At 42.1% G+C, this 12703-nt stretch overlaps 3 protein-coding genes across 14 annotated transcripts in view; 1 reads left to right on the top strand and 2 right to left on the bottom strand.

The window, feature by feature from the left end:
• The window catches only part of LOC118512033 (nephrin-like), a 93013-nt gene extending 89365 nt beyond the window's left edge, over nt 1-3648 (top strand). For all 6 annotated transcript variants that reach the window (XM_036055825.1, XM_036055830.1, XM_036055829.1 and 3 more), the window contains exons 16-20: nt 159-343; nt 446-693; nt 919-1030; nt 2786-2844; nt 2912-3648. In XM_036055825.1, coding sequence (XP_035911718.1) covers nt 159-343; nt 446-693; nt 919-1030; nt 2786-2844; nt 2912-3166 — 859 coding nt within the window. In that variant the 3' untranslated portion in view covers nt 3167-3648. The remainder of the gene's footprint in view (nt 1-158; nt 344-445; nt 694-918; nt 1031-2785; nt 2845-2911) is intronic.
• A 6-nt stretch (nt 3649-3654) lies between these two features.
• LOC118512036 lies at nt 3655-5059 on the bottom strand. Its single transcript, XM_036055833.1, has 2 exons — nt 4347-5059; nt 3655-4267 (listed from the first exon to the last, which is right to left on the bottom strand). Exons 1-2 carry the CDS (start codon nt 4991-4993, stop codon nt 4216-4218), a joined length of 699 nt encoding a protein of 232 aa, XP_035911726.1. The 5' UTR covers nt 4994-5059; the 3' UTR covers nt 3655-4215.
• A 375-nt stretch (nt 5060-5434) lies between these two features.
• Nucleotides 5435-12703, bottom strand: part of LOC118511274 (voltage-dependent calcium channel subunit alpha-2/delta-4) — a 74097-nt gene continuing 66828 nt past the window's right edge. For all 7 annotated transcript variants that reach the window (XM_036054165.1, XM_036054162.1, XM_036054168.1 and 4 more), the window contains 2 exons: nt 12482-12638; nt 5435-12417 (listed from right to left, as the gene is read on the bottom strand). In XM_036054165.1, the coding sequence (XP_035910058.1) occupies nt 12233-12417; nt 12482-12638 (342 nt within the window). In that variant the 3' untranslated portion in view covers nt 5435-12232. The remainder of the gene's footprint in view (nt 12418-12481; nt 12639-12703) is intronic.

Raw genomic sequence — 12703 nt, 5'->3', positions numbered from 1 at the left:
TTCTTCATCTATTATTTGTAGAAACACTTGACTTTAAATTGCCATCGCGAAACCTACTATTAAAAATAAGCTCTTACTAAACGGATTAAATTTGAAGTAAAAGGCCAAACGGTACAAATAATTTAATCGATCGCTTTAATTCCCCGACCCGACACTAGGTTTAATTTTTCCAACAAAAACGAACCGTTCTTCATACTGGAACGGTTGGAAAAGCTAAGCGCACTGATGACACTGGAGAACAATTCACTGTCCTGCGTGGTGTACGCAATCAATCAGAAGGGCCGCAGCACACCCGTACTAATACAGGACTTTGAAATTGGTCGCATTCAGCCGTATCGAGCCGGTAAGTATCCAGCCGCCCCCCTCCCGGAAATCGATTCAACTTTTACTCACAATTTTCGCTCATTTGTTCCCTCCCACTCAAACCAACAAAAAAAAAACGCAGCGCCCGAACGGCAGACGGACAGTGTCGAATGGCTTCCGATAGCCGTTGGCATTTTGCTCACCGTCATAATATTGGCTCTATCAATTTCCACCAAAACATACCTGAACCGATGCTTCGCGTCCGTCGGCTGGTGCGTTGGCCGTGATGCGTCGTCCAAGCGTGGCGATGCGGCCGATAAAAGTGAGCAGCAACAAACAAAGAACGTACTGCTGCCGGACGAGTACGAATGTGGGGCGCACTGTTTGAAGGTAGGTTTTCAAGAGGACACACGCAACAGCGGATCGTTTGAAGATCAGCTCAAACACACTCATCACGTTCACGAGGATGCGCGCCAATTGACGCTCGTTAATGGTGACCTTTGCCATCAACGATCTCAAAATGCACACGTCCTACTACTTTACATCGGTTGGGCAAAGTTCAAACGCAACTAATTCATTGCCATGTTCCTTCCCATTTTTATGTTTTTTTGGCAGCTGAAAAACGTGCAAATGTTACGGAGGCACAGTTCGCGCAAGAAAAATTGCTCCAAGGACTCGAACGATGACGAACCGGAACCGGACGTCATACCGGCCCAGTTCAACATGGGTAAGTGCGTCACCGTTTGCGTGCGTGTTTGAGGAGGAAAAGCAAATGGGAAACACCCATGCTTTTCATGGAACTTGTGGAGCGTTCAGGGAAGTTGATTGACAAGGAAGGGTACATGGGTGGGTGATCTTGATGCATGATGTCGAGCTTTGAAAACTGGAATAATTCTTTGGAAATCGGAAAATAGCTTGCAGTGGATTTGATATTTCTTGATATCTGCTGTTTGACTGATATTTACTTGGACAATTTGAGGCTCCATGTACTGAGCGAATGAACTTCACATTTACCTCTATTTTATTATCATTTAAGAATCAGTTTGATTTCAAGGATTTGATCATAAGAGCAGATAAAATATTACAGCGTTATCAGTTTATTTGGAGAAGACATGCCACATGTTGATATCCAAACTCGAAAGATTCAAGTCGGTCCTGGATAAGAGTATGTAAAGAGTTACAATCTTGTCTTGCCTATCCAACTTATTTGAAGACACCTCTATAGGTTCTCAAGGATGTGTCCTTGATTCTCATTTATTTTCTATTGTTTGTCCATGACTGTACTCCCATCCTTCCTCCCGATGATGTTTCTTCTTGCGAGTTTGTCTGCTTCCTGTTGTACTCTCCAAATTATGTCCCCAGATATCCTGTGATTCTGTTCAGCTACACCCTTGGAGGCGCAGTGATAAGTCGTGTATCGTCATGGCTGTCGTTTAACTACCAATTTGATCATCTTATCAGCAATGTTATCAAATACACGAACTGCACTATGTACTACAAATATTATCCCAAAGCAAAACCGTTGCAAATAGTGCTGTTCTTCCCTATGACCATTTACAATTCGTGGAAAGACGTCAAAAAAAATTATAGGGGACAGATACCGACTGCTGAACAGTGTTAAAGACTTTGTTGCCTAGAGACTTTCTCTTGGTAAATCTTAACTCCTGACAGCAAAGACTCAAGACAAATGATGCAGAATATCTTAGACTAGCTGGGTCATGTAGCTCAAAATTGGATGTCCATTTCTGAGACGGAGCCCGTCCTCGATTCGATAGGATCTAATTGACCTAAGAACTGTTTAAAAAATAGGAATAGTAGACAATCTTCTCTTCTATTGGAGCTTACACTTACTATCCGACCATCTAGCAGTATTGTATCCCACCCTCCAAATATAGCAGAAAATATTGATAAATACCTTGGCTTTGTTGCAAAGAGACTTTCTCATGTTTCTTCATGACTTTTCTTCATATCTCAAATATTTGAGACGAAGTTCTCCAGTAGATAATCATCTTCGTGTCGATGACACCTTCGTCGATCTGAGAAATGGTCTTAATTAGTAATTTGGTTCATGCGACAACGGCACCGGTCTTCACACGGCAGGACCGGGGTTCAAATATCATTTGGACCTTTTCCCCATAGTGAGGGCTGACTATCCAAATATGCGGTATCAATAAGTCTAGTAAGCCAGAAATGACAGGCATGACCTTAGAGGTCGGTAGGCCAAGAAGGAGAAGAAGAGGAACCCTCTGAGACTTCCAATAAAATTTCGTCGGTTAAGCTCTGTCGGAACTCTCGAAAAGAGCTAAATAAAGCATAAAATCATCATCAAAATGCCAGCTCATTGTTTTGCGTCCACGGGACTCAGGACCAAACGAATATATGTTTTAGAATATTGTAAGAACTTCATGTCGTTAAATACATATAGCAAATAATTTCTCTTGTTAACCACTTTTAATAAAATTTTGAATTCTTTCCCTTTCAGTGTCCTGCACACCCCTAATAGCGACCCCACAACACAGTGATACAGCCGCCCGCGAAAAGGTACACCTCATCAAACTATTTAATTAATCCTCCCTGTGCTTAACACGCTGCTCGAATAATTTCGCAGGACGCACAACGGTACGGTGGCTTCGGAACGACCCCGGCAACATATCAGATGGTTACCAGCGCCGACCATCCTCCCATCGCTTCAAGCGCACAGGACACAGGACTCGAGTATCGAACGCACGGCAGCATCGTCGGGATACTGCCCTCGTCGAAAGCGGTACCGGGTACGGCCGGCGGTGGTGGTGGGTCCGAGCTCGATATCAACGTGATCAAGGACCGGCTGCTGACGACACGCGTACCCGAAAGCTGCGTTTGACGTGCAGCGGCGATGCAACGCCGGTAAAAGTTGTTGCCCGAGTCAGCACAACGCTGCCGGGTGGGCCACTTCAACCTGGAGCGTGCTCTAAGCTTCCAAGCGTTCCAGGGCCACTTGCCGCCGGGCCGGGACTGTGCTTTCGAAAGTCGAGAGTCGCGGCCGGCAACCGTCGTGGACACTCGTGGTACACTCGCACACCCTGCGTGACTAAACCTCCTCCCTGTATGTGTGTGTGCATGGGTTATTTTTATGCTATTCTATTGAAACTGGAGCAGTCAAACAAAAGTTAGACAATTAAGCGAAGGTAAAACAACAATAACAAAAACTGATGAACAAATGTGAAACTATTGTGCATATCTCTGAATTGTCTTCGAAAGCGCACACACGCGAGAGTATTATAATGCGAGTTAAGGAAAAGGATGGACGAAGAAACTTATGAAGCAGATCTTAATAAACAAACCAGAAAAAAAGAATAAAACAAACCGAAATCGTTTTTAAATACATGTGTGTGTGTTCTTATCAAGCGTATTCTTTACAAAGATTTTTTTTTCTTATGTCCTTTGTTACTCGACTCACTCGTTGAACGATTTTCAATAAAATAAAGAGCATCCTGAAGTCGGTCGCATGCGTTTGCCTTATTTGTTTGATCCTAAACTATTCTTAATGCCAATCAATTTCTTAAGTTTTTCGATAATTCGGTCCAATTTACATTTTTATTCTTAACTAATACACGTTTATTAATGGTTAATGCTGCCGCAAGCTTATATCACTTTACAGTATAATACGCTATGGTAAAATTCTTAACAACGCGCCCGTTTCCTTCTTGTAACAGTGAGTCTAAGGTCACGAAACATTTGGGTCTGTCAGCATGGAGCCACGTGTTTTATGACCTGAGAAACACTGCATATAGCCCTACAACCCTTGACCTGACTCTGCCTGCCTACCACCTCCAAACATTTGCTCTTTAGTGACTTGAAGACTTCCGGCATATGGCCCTAGTTACCAGTCCGCCGTACATCTACCGTTTGTAGCATTCGCTAACGCACGCATTAGCGCAGAAAGGCCCAGGAAGCTGGATTCGTGTTCCGTGCCGTGAAACACCTCGTCAAAGAAAGAAGAAGAACAAGAAGAGGAAGACTTGAAGATTTGAACTCCAGAATCCATCTCCAGCAACACCTACTTTTTCGCGTTCTCTTTACTTGTGCTCGCCTTACTGTCGGACTTAATCTGCTCGTAACACTCCATCCACGAGTCCATCGTTTCAAAGTCACTCGCCTCGTTCGGGAACGGAATCGTCCGCTGGTAGTGCTGCTGCAGCAGATAGTTTATCGCGGTCCGCATCATAGCAATGTGCTGCATAATGCTCCGGTTCGCTTCGATACCTGCCTGCAGTTCGTCGCCCTTTGCGTCCGGTGTCGGCGCAGCTACGGCCGGTTCCTCAATCGTTATGTCCGCATCCTCCAACCGTACGTGTTGACTTTTTCTCCGATTGATTCGGGCCCTTGGCGGTGGTGCTTGTGCTGGCGGTGGTGATGGTGATGTTGGTGGCTTGATTACGACGTGTACGGGTACTTCCGTTTCGAGCTGTTGTCCCATCACGCATTCCTCATCGTCCTGTGGGTCAAGTTCCGCATCTGCCATATCGATCACCAGTTCCTTCTCGCTGCCCGACGAATCATCATTGGACGGGTCGGCTGCTTCCGTCTGCTGCAGGCTGTTGTAGCTGGATGTGGGATCGTGCTCGTTTATCGATCGTACGTCCAGTATCTTCAACGGTGAGAATTTGTTGTGCTCTATTAGCCCCGGAAAACGTTTCTTGTGGTCCATGGTTACGGCGTTCTGTTTATGTTTTGGCAACAACTGGCCGCGTCGAATGGGTCCGGAAAAATGAGAGAGTAGGAACATTTGTTTTGGAAAGAGAGAGAGAGAATGTTTTGCTGTCATCTCTTGTATTGCTTTCAATCTTTCATATAGGGTACATAAACGCAAACACGAGCTGAAATATTTCACATTTTGATTTGAATTTGAAACATTTCAATGAAGAAATCAACAGTTAAAGATATTTTATTGAAAAAGTCAAATAAACATTCCATTTTCGACCTAAAAACTAGTTTTTAAATTAGTTGATCATGAAAAATGTGATATAATTGCAACTCAAAACACCCACTGTTCGTTTTTATTTAATTTATTTGTCACTTATTCACTGTACGACTTTATTTAATAATAGTTTAGTGTTTCTGTTTGTGTTCCTCTCTGCCTCTCTCTTGATTTTTTTCATTGTTTGGTTTTCTTATTTCTCGTACGCTAATAATGTTTTCCTGTTCTTATGTGAACCGATTTTCTCTCACTTTCGTGATGTTGTTTTTTCACACATTTAACATCACTGACTTTCCGTTTGCCCTACAGCTTAAAACATTATCCATGCTTTCGAGCGAGTTGCTTTTAACTTATGTTACAACTTCCAACAACCTTATCACCTTCCCCAGCTGCAGATTCGCAACCAGCAGCCATACTTTTCGCTAAAGCACGAACACCTAGCTCCCTCACGTACATTTGCTGTCCGATATTGAGGCTCCTTCACGTAAGGGCCAGACCGGTTGTGATTGATTTCATTTTTTGGTATCGTCCTTGTATGCGGATGGTTGATCTGGGCGACGAATGTGTTGTAAGGTGTGTGTCTGCTATGGTGTCTGTTTTGTTTGGTTGTACACTTAAATGTTTCCAAATATGTTTTTCTCTCTTTTCATTTTGTTGCTCAAATGTAATTTTTTAAACCTTCAAGGTAAGGTTTGTCTGCTTCGCTAACACTTTATTTCTAGCCTTCCCTATCGTTCAAAGGATTCTTGTGGAGATGGTGTGAAGAACATAACACTTGAATATGCTATTGATTTTAGGTGGTTTTTTAATCGCTCCTCTGTGAGTCTGTACTGCTGTTAAATAAAGCGTGCCTCTTGAAACATTTGTCCAAATAAATGAAAATGCTTACCCTGATTCACTAAAATAGAGGATAGAAATACAGAGCTGAAATGTGTTGATTCCTGATATGTGATTGGTTTACAATCGGGTGGTTTTTGTATTTTTGGAGAACGCAAGAATACACGGACCTTCAACGCAACGTACAGAAATACATACAACCTGACCAACTGATATGCACGTTTCAAGTAATTGCTCCACAGATTATATTCTAATCTGGAACTGTGCCATTCACACACAACCACAATACGACTGGAACTTAAAACTGATCCAACGAACAGTTTATTGAGCTTTCTTCTCAAGGAAAATGCTTCTCCAGTGGATGTTAGTGTCATGCGTAAGGCATAACTTTAGGCGTATGACAAAAATGTCAATGCGCCTGAAATGCTGCCATCCGCAGTACACAAATCCCGCATAACGATAGCTCATCTGCTCCATTTAACAAGGTTTTAATGTACAATTAGTACATTTTCTGATTTCAACAACAAAAATCTGTATCCTTCACCATCGTTCTATTGGTTCAATGCTTACACCGGAAATGTTCGTTTTACTACTTCTTTTGTGTGTTGTTTCCTCATCGTCGCACTACTCTTTGTATGGGTGTGTGTCTGTGTGTGTGTAGTTGTAAGATTTCAATGTTTGCTTTTATTTGAAGTTATTTACAAATGTTTTTTTTTCTGTTCGAGTTCGAGCTTCATCTCACTCAACTCCAATTACAAAGTTGTTTGTGTTTTGGTTTTCTCTTTCTATTTTGTGTTCTTGTGTATTTCTTCTTCTTCTGTTGTTGTTTTGTTTTCACTTTTGCTTATGGTTCGTTCTCCATACTGGATGAATTTTCGTATAGTTTAATGTCTGATGGGTTTTTACTTGTTGTTATTTGTTAATCTGTTTTTTTCTTCTTCGTCTTCTTCCCTTCTTGTGTTTTAAGTGCAATTACAATATCGAACTATCTAATTATTTTCACGTCAGTTTTGTTCGCCTGTACTTTCTTTCCTTTCTCGCTTGCCGTGCGTTCTCTTTTCACATTTTCTCTGTGCTTTTCAAAGCGAACGGAAAAGTTGTCTTCCTTGCAAACCACAAATTTGCCTCGAATTGAATCAATTCGAAGGGACTTTCGAAACAGAAGCAGGCAAATGAATCCATTTTTTTAAACTAAAGAACCAATAATACACATTGTGTCATCATAATGAAGGGATTTTGATTTTTATCTCGCTTTTCCCCATTTTTTTCAATCAAGGGAACTGGGTTTTTGTTTCGCTTCTTCCTCTTCGTGTTCGTGCCAGTACAGAGAGTCAGCTATGGTTCCATTTAAAATATTGTAGATACCTTAAACGCTAGCTAGAGTGTGTTTGTTTTGTGTGAGTGTATCTGTTTTTTGTATTAGATTTCTATACTTTTTTACGTGTATATATATGTATATATATAATTTCTTCAAATAAACAAACACCGTTCCGTTGTTTTGTCAATTTGGAGTTCTAGATAGATTTCAACCTACTCCAGCTAGAATCGCACCCGGAAACGAGCGAACCGTGAAGGATCAACGTGCCACAACTCCACACACAGATGGCTTCTGCCCGCGTGAAGCTGTAGCAAGATCGCCTTCGGCCACCGTCAGCCGTAGAGCCGTGTACTTGTGTAGTTTATAACTATGTGTTTTGCTTACTCTGCATTACATTACAGTACTATATGGAAGACATTATATAAAATTATTATTCCGGCTTTTCAACCCACCCACCCCTTTGCTCACCGTTCGATTGTGTTAGTTTTTGTTTAGGATCGGTACGATTCGATCTTTACCTATCCGCATACGTGTTTCTGCGTCATTTTCTTTTTGCTTCTTCTCTTCTTTCCCGATTTTTTTCGGACAACTCCTTCCTCCTTCCTTCCTTCTTTCACCTCACCTCGTAGCTACTAACGCGTGCACTAACACACGGATTGATGATTCCCACTTGAAATATAGTCGTTAAACAGAGTATGAACAGAGCAATGAGAGCGTGAACGTGATATGGGGAAAAACGGTAATGTAAGTGTGAGTGATTGAGTGAGTGAGTGAGTGACGCTGCCTTCCGGACGGCTGCTATACATACTAGCCACGGGGTCAGTCCGCGTCAGCTCGTAAACGTTTCGTATAGATGCTTAATAAGTGAAATGTACAAGCGTTGCAGTATAAATGGTAATGTAGTGTAGTGTTTCGAAAGAGACCACTGCGCAGGGTTTGTCAGGAAAAACTGCGAAAATGTATGGTTTAGGATTTGTTAAGGCCTTTAACCATTTAAAGAAAGCAATTTTTTAAAGGAGGTTAGTCGCAGCAGACGATGCCCAATGAAGTCCTCCGACATCACAAGCCACGAGCGTGTTCTAATGGATGTCAGGGTCTTTCCACCAGGGTGATCTGTTTCGCGATGCTGTGCATCAATAGATGTCCAACTTGAATAAGGTGTAAGGTCGAAAATTCTAGAGAGCCAAACTTGTTTCCATCTTCTGAGCTCAGAGTGGCTTATGACAAAGCGCTTCACCATGTCGCTGGACAACGCTTTTGATCTTCGAAGTAATCGTCTTTTACTCTGCAAAGCTCCTTAAAGTCCAGCTGCAGATGCTTAATTTAACACTCAAATTATTTTTTTTACGAATTCTTCATTCCTCCAGTTTGTCTGGTGTAATGAAAGGATCGGTTATGAACAGGTTTTCGTCGTCGGAGAATAGGATTATCAATTTATCCTTCAGGCAACGATCCTTGCGAACGGGTTACTTGTCAGTTCCTTCGGAGGTAAACGGGTGAAATTTCACTCTTGCTCTAGAAATTGCTTCCTCTTTCAATTTGGATAGATTTTCAGAAATTTTAGCTTCCTTGAAAATTTTCTTGAAAAAAATCTTGAAGATCTCCATGGATGTTTGGACGAGCAGCAACGAGCTCCACTTCTTTCAAATAATTTCACTACTGCACTACTTCAATTTGAGTGTTAGTCAGTAATGTGTCACATAAAAAAAAAACAATTCCCAACCGAATTTGCAATATTCGCATTTTTTCCTGCCGTACCCTGTTGCGTTGCGTACCCTGATGTGTAAAGTATGGTATTTGTAGAACGTTGTGTGCCCCTGTTTTTTTCTTCATTTCCTTTTGTCATAATAAAAAGGGCTTCCTGGCGAAAGGGCTTGCCGAGTGTTTTCTTTTAAGGGGGCGAAAGGAAAGTAAGAAGGAAACAACTCTGGTATACTATAATCGTTCCTTCTGATTTGTGTCTCGTTCCTCATTATATCTTTCACTTATTCCTCTGTTTTTCTTTTTTCACTCAAAGCAAATATGAATAATGCATCGTAACGATCGTTGCTCGGATCCACCGTTCGCTTATTGCTGCTCGTTCATTTGTATCGTGCGGTTTCAATTTCAAAGTCTTCATAATTTCTGTACGTGCTTAACAGTGTTGCTTATAATCGGCTCTGGTAAAACAACGCAAGCTCTAGCTCAAAATTTTTGGATTAATTTAAATTCTCGAAGGAAACCCCATTTAACCAACACCAAATATTGTTTTTTTTTTGTCTGCTAGTTTTTAGGCATCTATACAACGTAATTGTACGAAAGACAAACACTGAAATCAAACAGACTTGGATTTGCTAAATTTTGTCACTAACAACCAGATGCACTCGCATGATTTAGACTTAATTCACTTTTGTTTTTGCATTCAAATAATTAAACAAAACAATCCACAGTTTGAACCTACTGACAGTTACTGACAGCTGTCATTTGTTTGTTGTGTTTTTTCTCCCTTCTCTATGCTCACTATCTGTTTTAATTTTTGCTCAATGATAACGATAAACACAAGTGCAAGTACCGGAACTAAGCTCGTTACATTTCACACGTCGTTCAGGTCATAGAATTATTCAACTAGCGCAAGCCAAGACACAAGTGAAAGTATAATTTACTAATCTCTCTTCTCACGCTCTCCCCCCTCCCTCTCTCTCTCTCCCTCTCTCTGTCATCTCTGGCTAACCTTTCGCCAGTGACAGAAGTGACAGGAGACTATCAACTGACAGCAATGGAACGGAGTTGTATTGGCTAAGTGGGACCTTTGCTTTTTCGCTTCGCGCTTACAGATTGGCTTGAAAACTCAAACTTCACAAGCTTACCGTAGCACTTTTTTTTTGTTTTGTCATCTTAACAGAACAATCACAAACTAACATTTCGCTAAGCCCTTGTACACGTAAAATACGATTTTGGGTTGTTTACACACGCACACACACACACTCTAATCTCTCCACTGGATGTCGTAAAACCTAACACTAACCATCGTACCGGGGAGTGTGGTGATGTATGCTACTACAACTGCTGCTGCTGCTGCATTCTGCTATCTGCATCGGTGCAATTTACATTTAGCTACAATTAGCTACAAACCAAAGAAAAAAAACTGCTTGCCCAAATAGGCCGTTTCTTTTATTGTAACCGGAACTAGTAGTAGTAGTAGTGGTAGTAGTAACTGCTTTTAGTACACACCCCATGTCTCTGTCACGTGTTCGTGTAGTGTTCATGTGTTGTTATTGTAATTGTGCCTGTTCGCTCGTTCGTACGTGTGTACATGATTAGATGAGACTCTGACATTTCCTTCCTCCTGTAGCGCTCTAGCATGAATATGAGAAGTTGAATCTAGTAACTTGCCTAAAGATGATTGTTAAACGTGATGAACTGCAACAAACGGGCCCACCCTTTACACGCCTCATCAGCTCAATTATGATGATGTCTAATGTTGATTTGCTTATTTTCGTATTGTCCAGAAGTTGTTTTGCTTGCCACGATTTTTACCACCCCCATTCACACACGCACACTTATGGTGGTAGTGGTAGATGGTTGGGTGTTTTTTAGTACTTTAATTTTCAATCAATTAGTATGACGATAATCACATCGAAACCAATCCCCCCTGTTTTACACCCACCTTGAGAGGATGGCAATAGAACGCATTCGATTCGGTGCGCACAATGTTGCACCGCTGTAGCTGTTGCAGTACCATCGTCTATTACTTATCTCCGTGAGTATTAATTATTACTGGTATGTACAAGTAAAATTTTGGGAATTTATCTTACAGTTTTCCGTTCCGCTTTCGCTTTGCTCGTTTGGCCGTATTTTCTTGTCATATGTAGTTCCTTCTCTTGCATGATCCTTTGGTCATATTTTTATACGATAGACGACGAAAGTGTTTGAAAATAAAAAAAGGTGCACCGGATTCCTCCTTCTGGCAAATAAATAAAGCTAAAGGCTCGTTAAATCAAACATCGATTCATAAACAGGTAAGCTTAACGTTCTGCAGCCGAAAACACATAATAGTAAAACCCCGGGAAGCTTCTAAGCACACCACAAACAACAGTTCCGACCACAAACAATACTCATCGTCTATCCTTTACCGACTAGTGTTGCAATTTGTTTTTACTAACTCTTAAGAATAAGAATCCTCTTTTTTCTCTCGTCACCGTTGTAGTGTGCGTCTCGCGTAACAAGATCGCGCCGCCATCTTTTCCACCGCCAAGAACACTAAGTGAGCGTAGTGTTTTTAGTCCAACTCGGCGCTCTCACGCGCTTCTCTCTCTGAAACGCTTGACGGAGGTTTACCCATGCATTTAATGTACAAAAAAAAACACATCCGGCCCATCTGCGATCCAAAGTTTCTTACACACAAACTCCTCGTACATCCAGGCCAGATAATTGGGTAGTAGTTTGGGGTTTTTTCCTTTAAAGGTTTGCCAACGATGATGGATCTCCGATGGATGAGAGACCTTCTCTCTTCAACGAACTTTCTGTCTGGCCTCCGAACTGTATACATTTATAACGGGTTTCCTTAGCATAGCAATAGTAGATTTTAGATTCCTTCTGGTAGTGTCCGACCTGCTGACACTGCTGACACGTCCCCACGGGACGTCATCGGTAGCTGAGACTCGTCCTTCCAGCAATCACAAAACACACAAAACTTATCGCAACAAACGGAAGCATAACGTAACACAACTGCTACTCGGTGCCGACACAGGTTCCGCAACCACCCAAGCCACTCAACAAAAATGCACCGTACACACTGTTCCGCCTTAAAATGGCACTGCAACGAACGCTTCCTATCACGCGCTGGCCAACACCCATATCACAATAAAGGTCGCTATCGTCGTGTACAGGGACGCCCGGAACAGGGACGTCGCCGTGCCGCACTGCTTGATTTCGATCTCCTCCGGATGGTAGCTGATGCACTTACCCGGACGCTTTCTGAGCATTTTCTCTTTCGCCATACGACGCACACCGCATGCACCTGCGATTGGAAGAGATGCGATTGTAACTATAGGAGCGCAAATAGAGTCTCATATGCTACCTACCCGCACCACCAACGACCTCCTGCGGCTCAATGTCCAACTGCTTGGAGCCGCAAGGGCACAGTACATCCACCACGAGCAGAATGAGATTGCTGTTCGGTATCTTCTGCACACTAAACGGACGCTCACATCCCGACGAGTGACAGTTGGTAAGCTTGCCCTAAAGAACCAAAAAAAAAACGATTAGTACACATGGTTTGACAGGTGTTGTACTAATACGTGTAC

The sequence above is a fragment of the Anopheles stephensi genome, chromosome 3 (genome assembly GCF_013141755.1).
Source record: "Anopheles stephensi strain Indian chromosome 3, UCI_ANSTEP_V1.0, whole genome shotgun sequence".
NCBI classification, from domain to species: domain Eukaryota; kingdom Metazoa; phylum Arthropoda; class Insecta; order Diptera; family Culicidae; genus Anopheles; species Anopheles stephensi.
The sequence above is the reverse complement of the archived record's forward strand: the minus strand, read 5'-3'. Positions and strand labels throughout refer to the sequence as shown.

Coding starts and splice junctions, on each gene's coding strand:
- LOC118512036 (XM_036055833.1), bottom strand. CDS start 4,993: ATGGACCACAAGAAACGTTTTCCGGGGCTAATAGAGCACAACAAATTC. Junction 4,268..4,346: donor AGTAAAGAGAACGCGAAAAA/GTAGGTGTTGCT, acceptor TTCTTTGACGAG/GTGTTTCACGGCACGGAACA.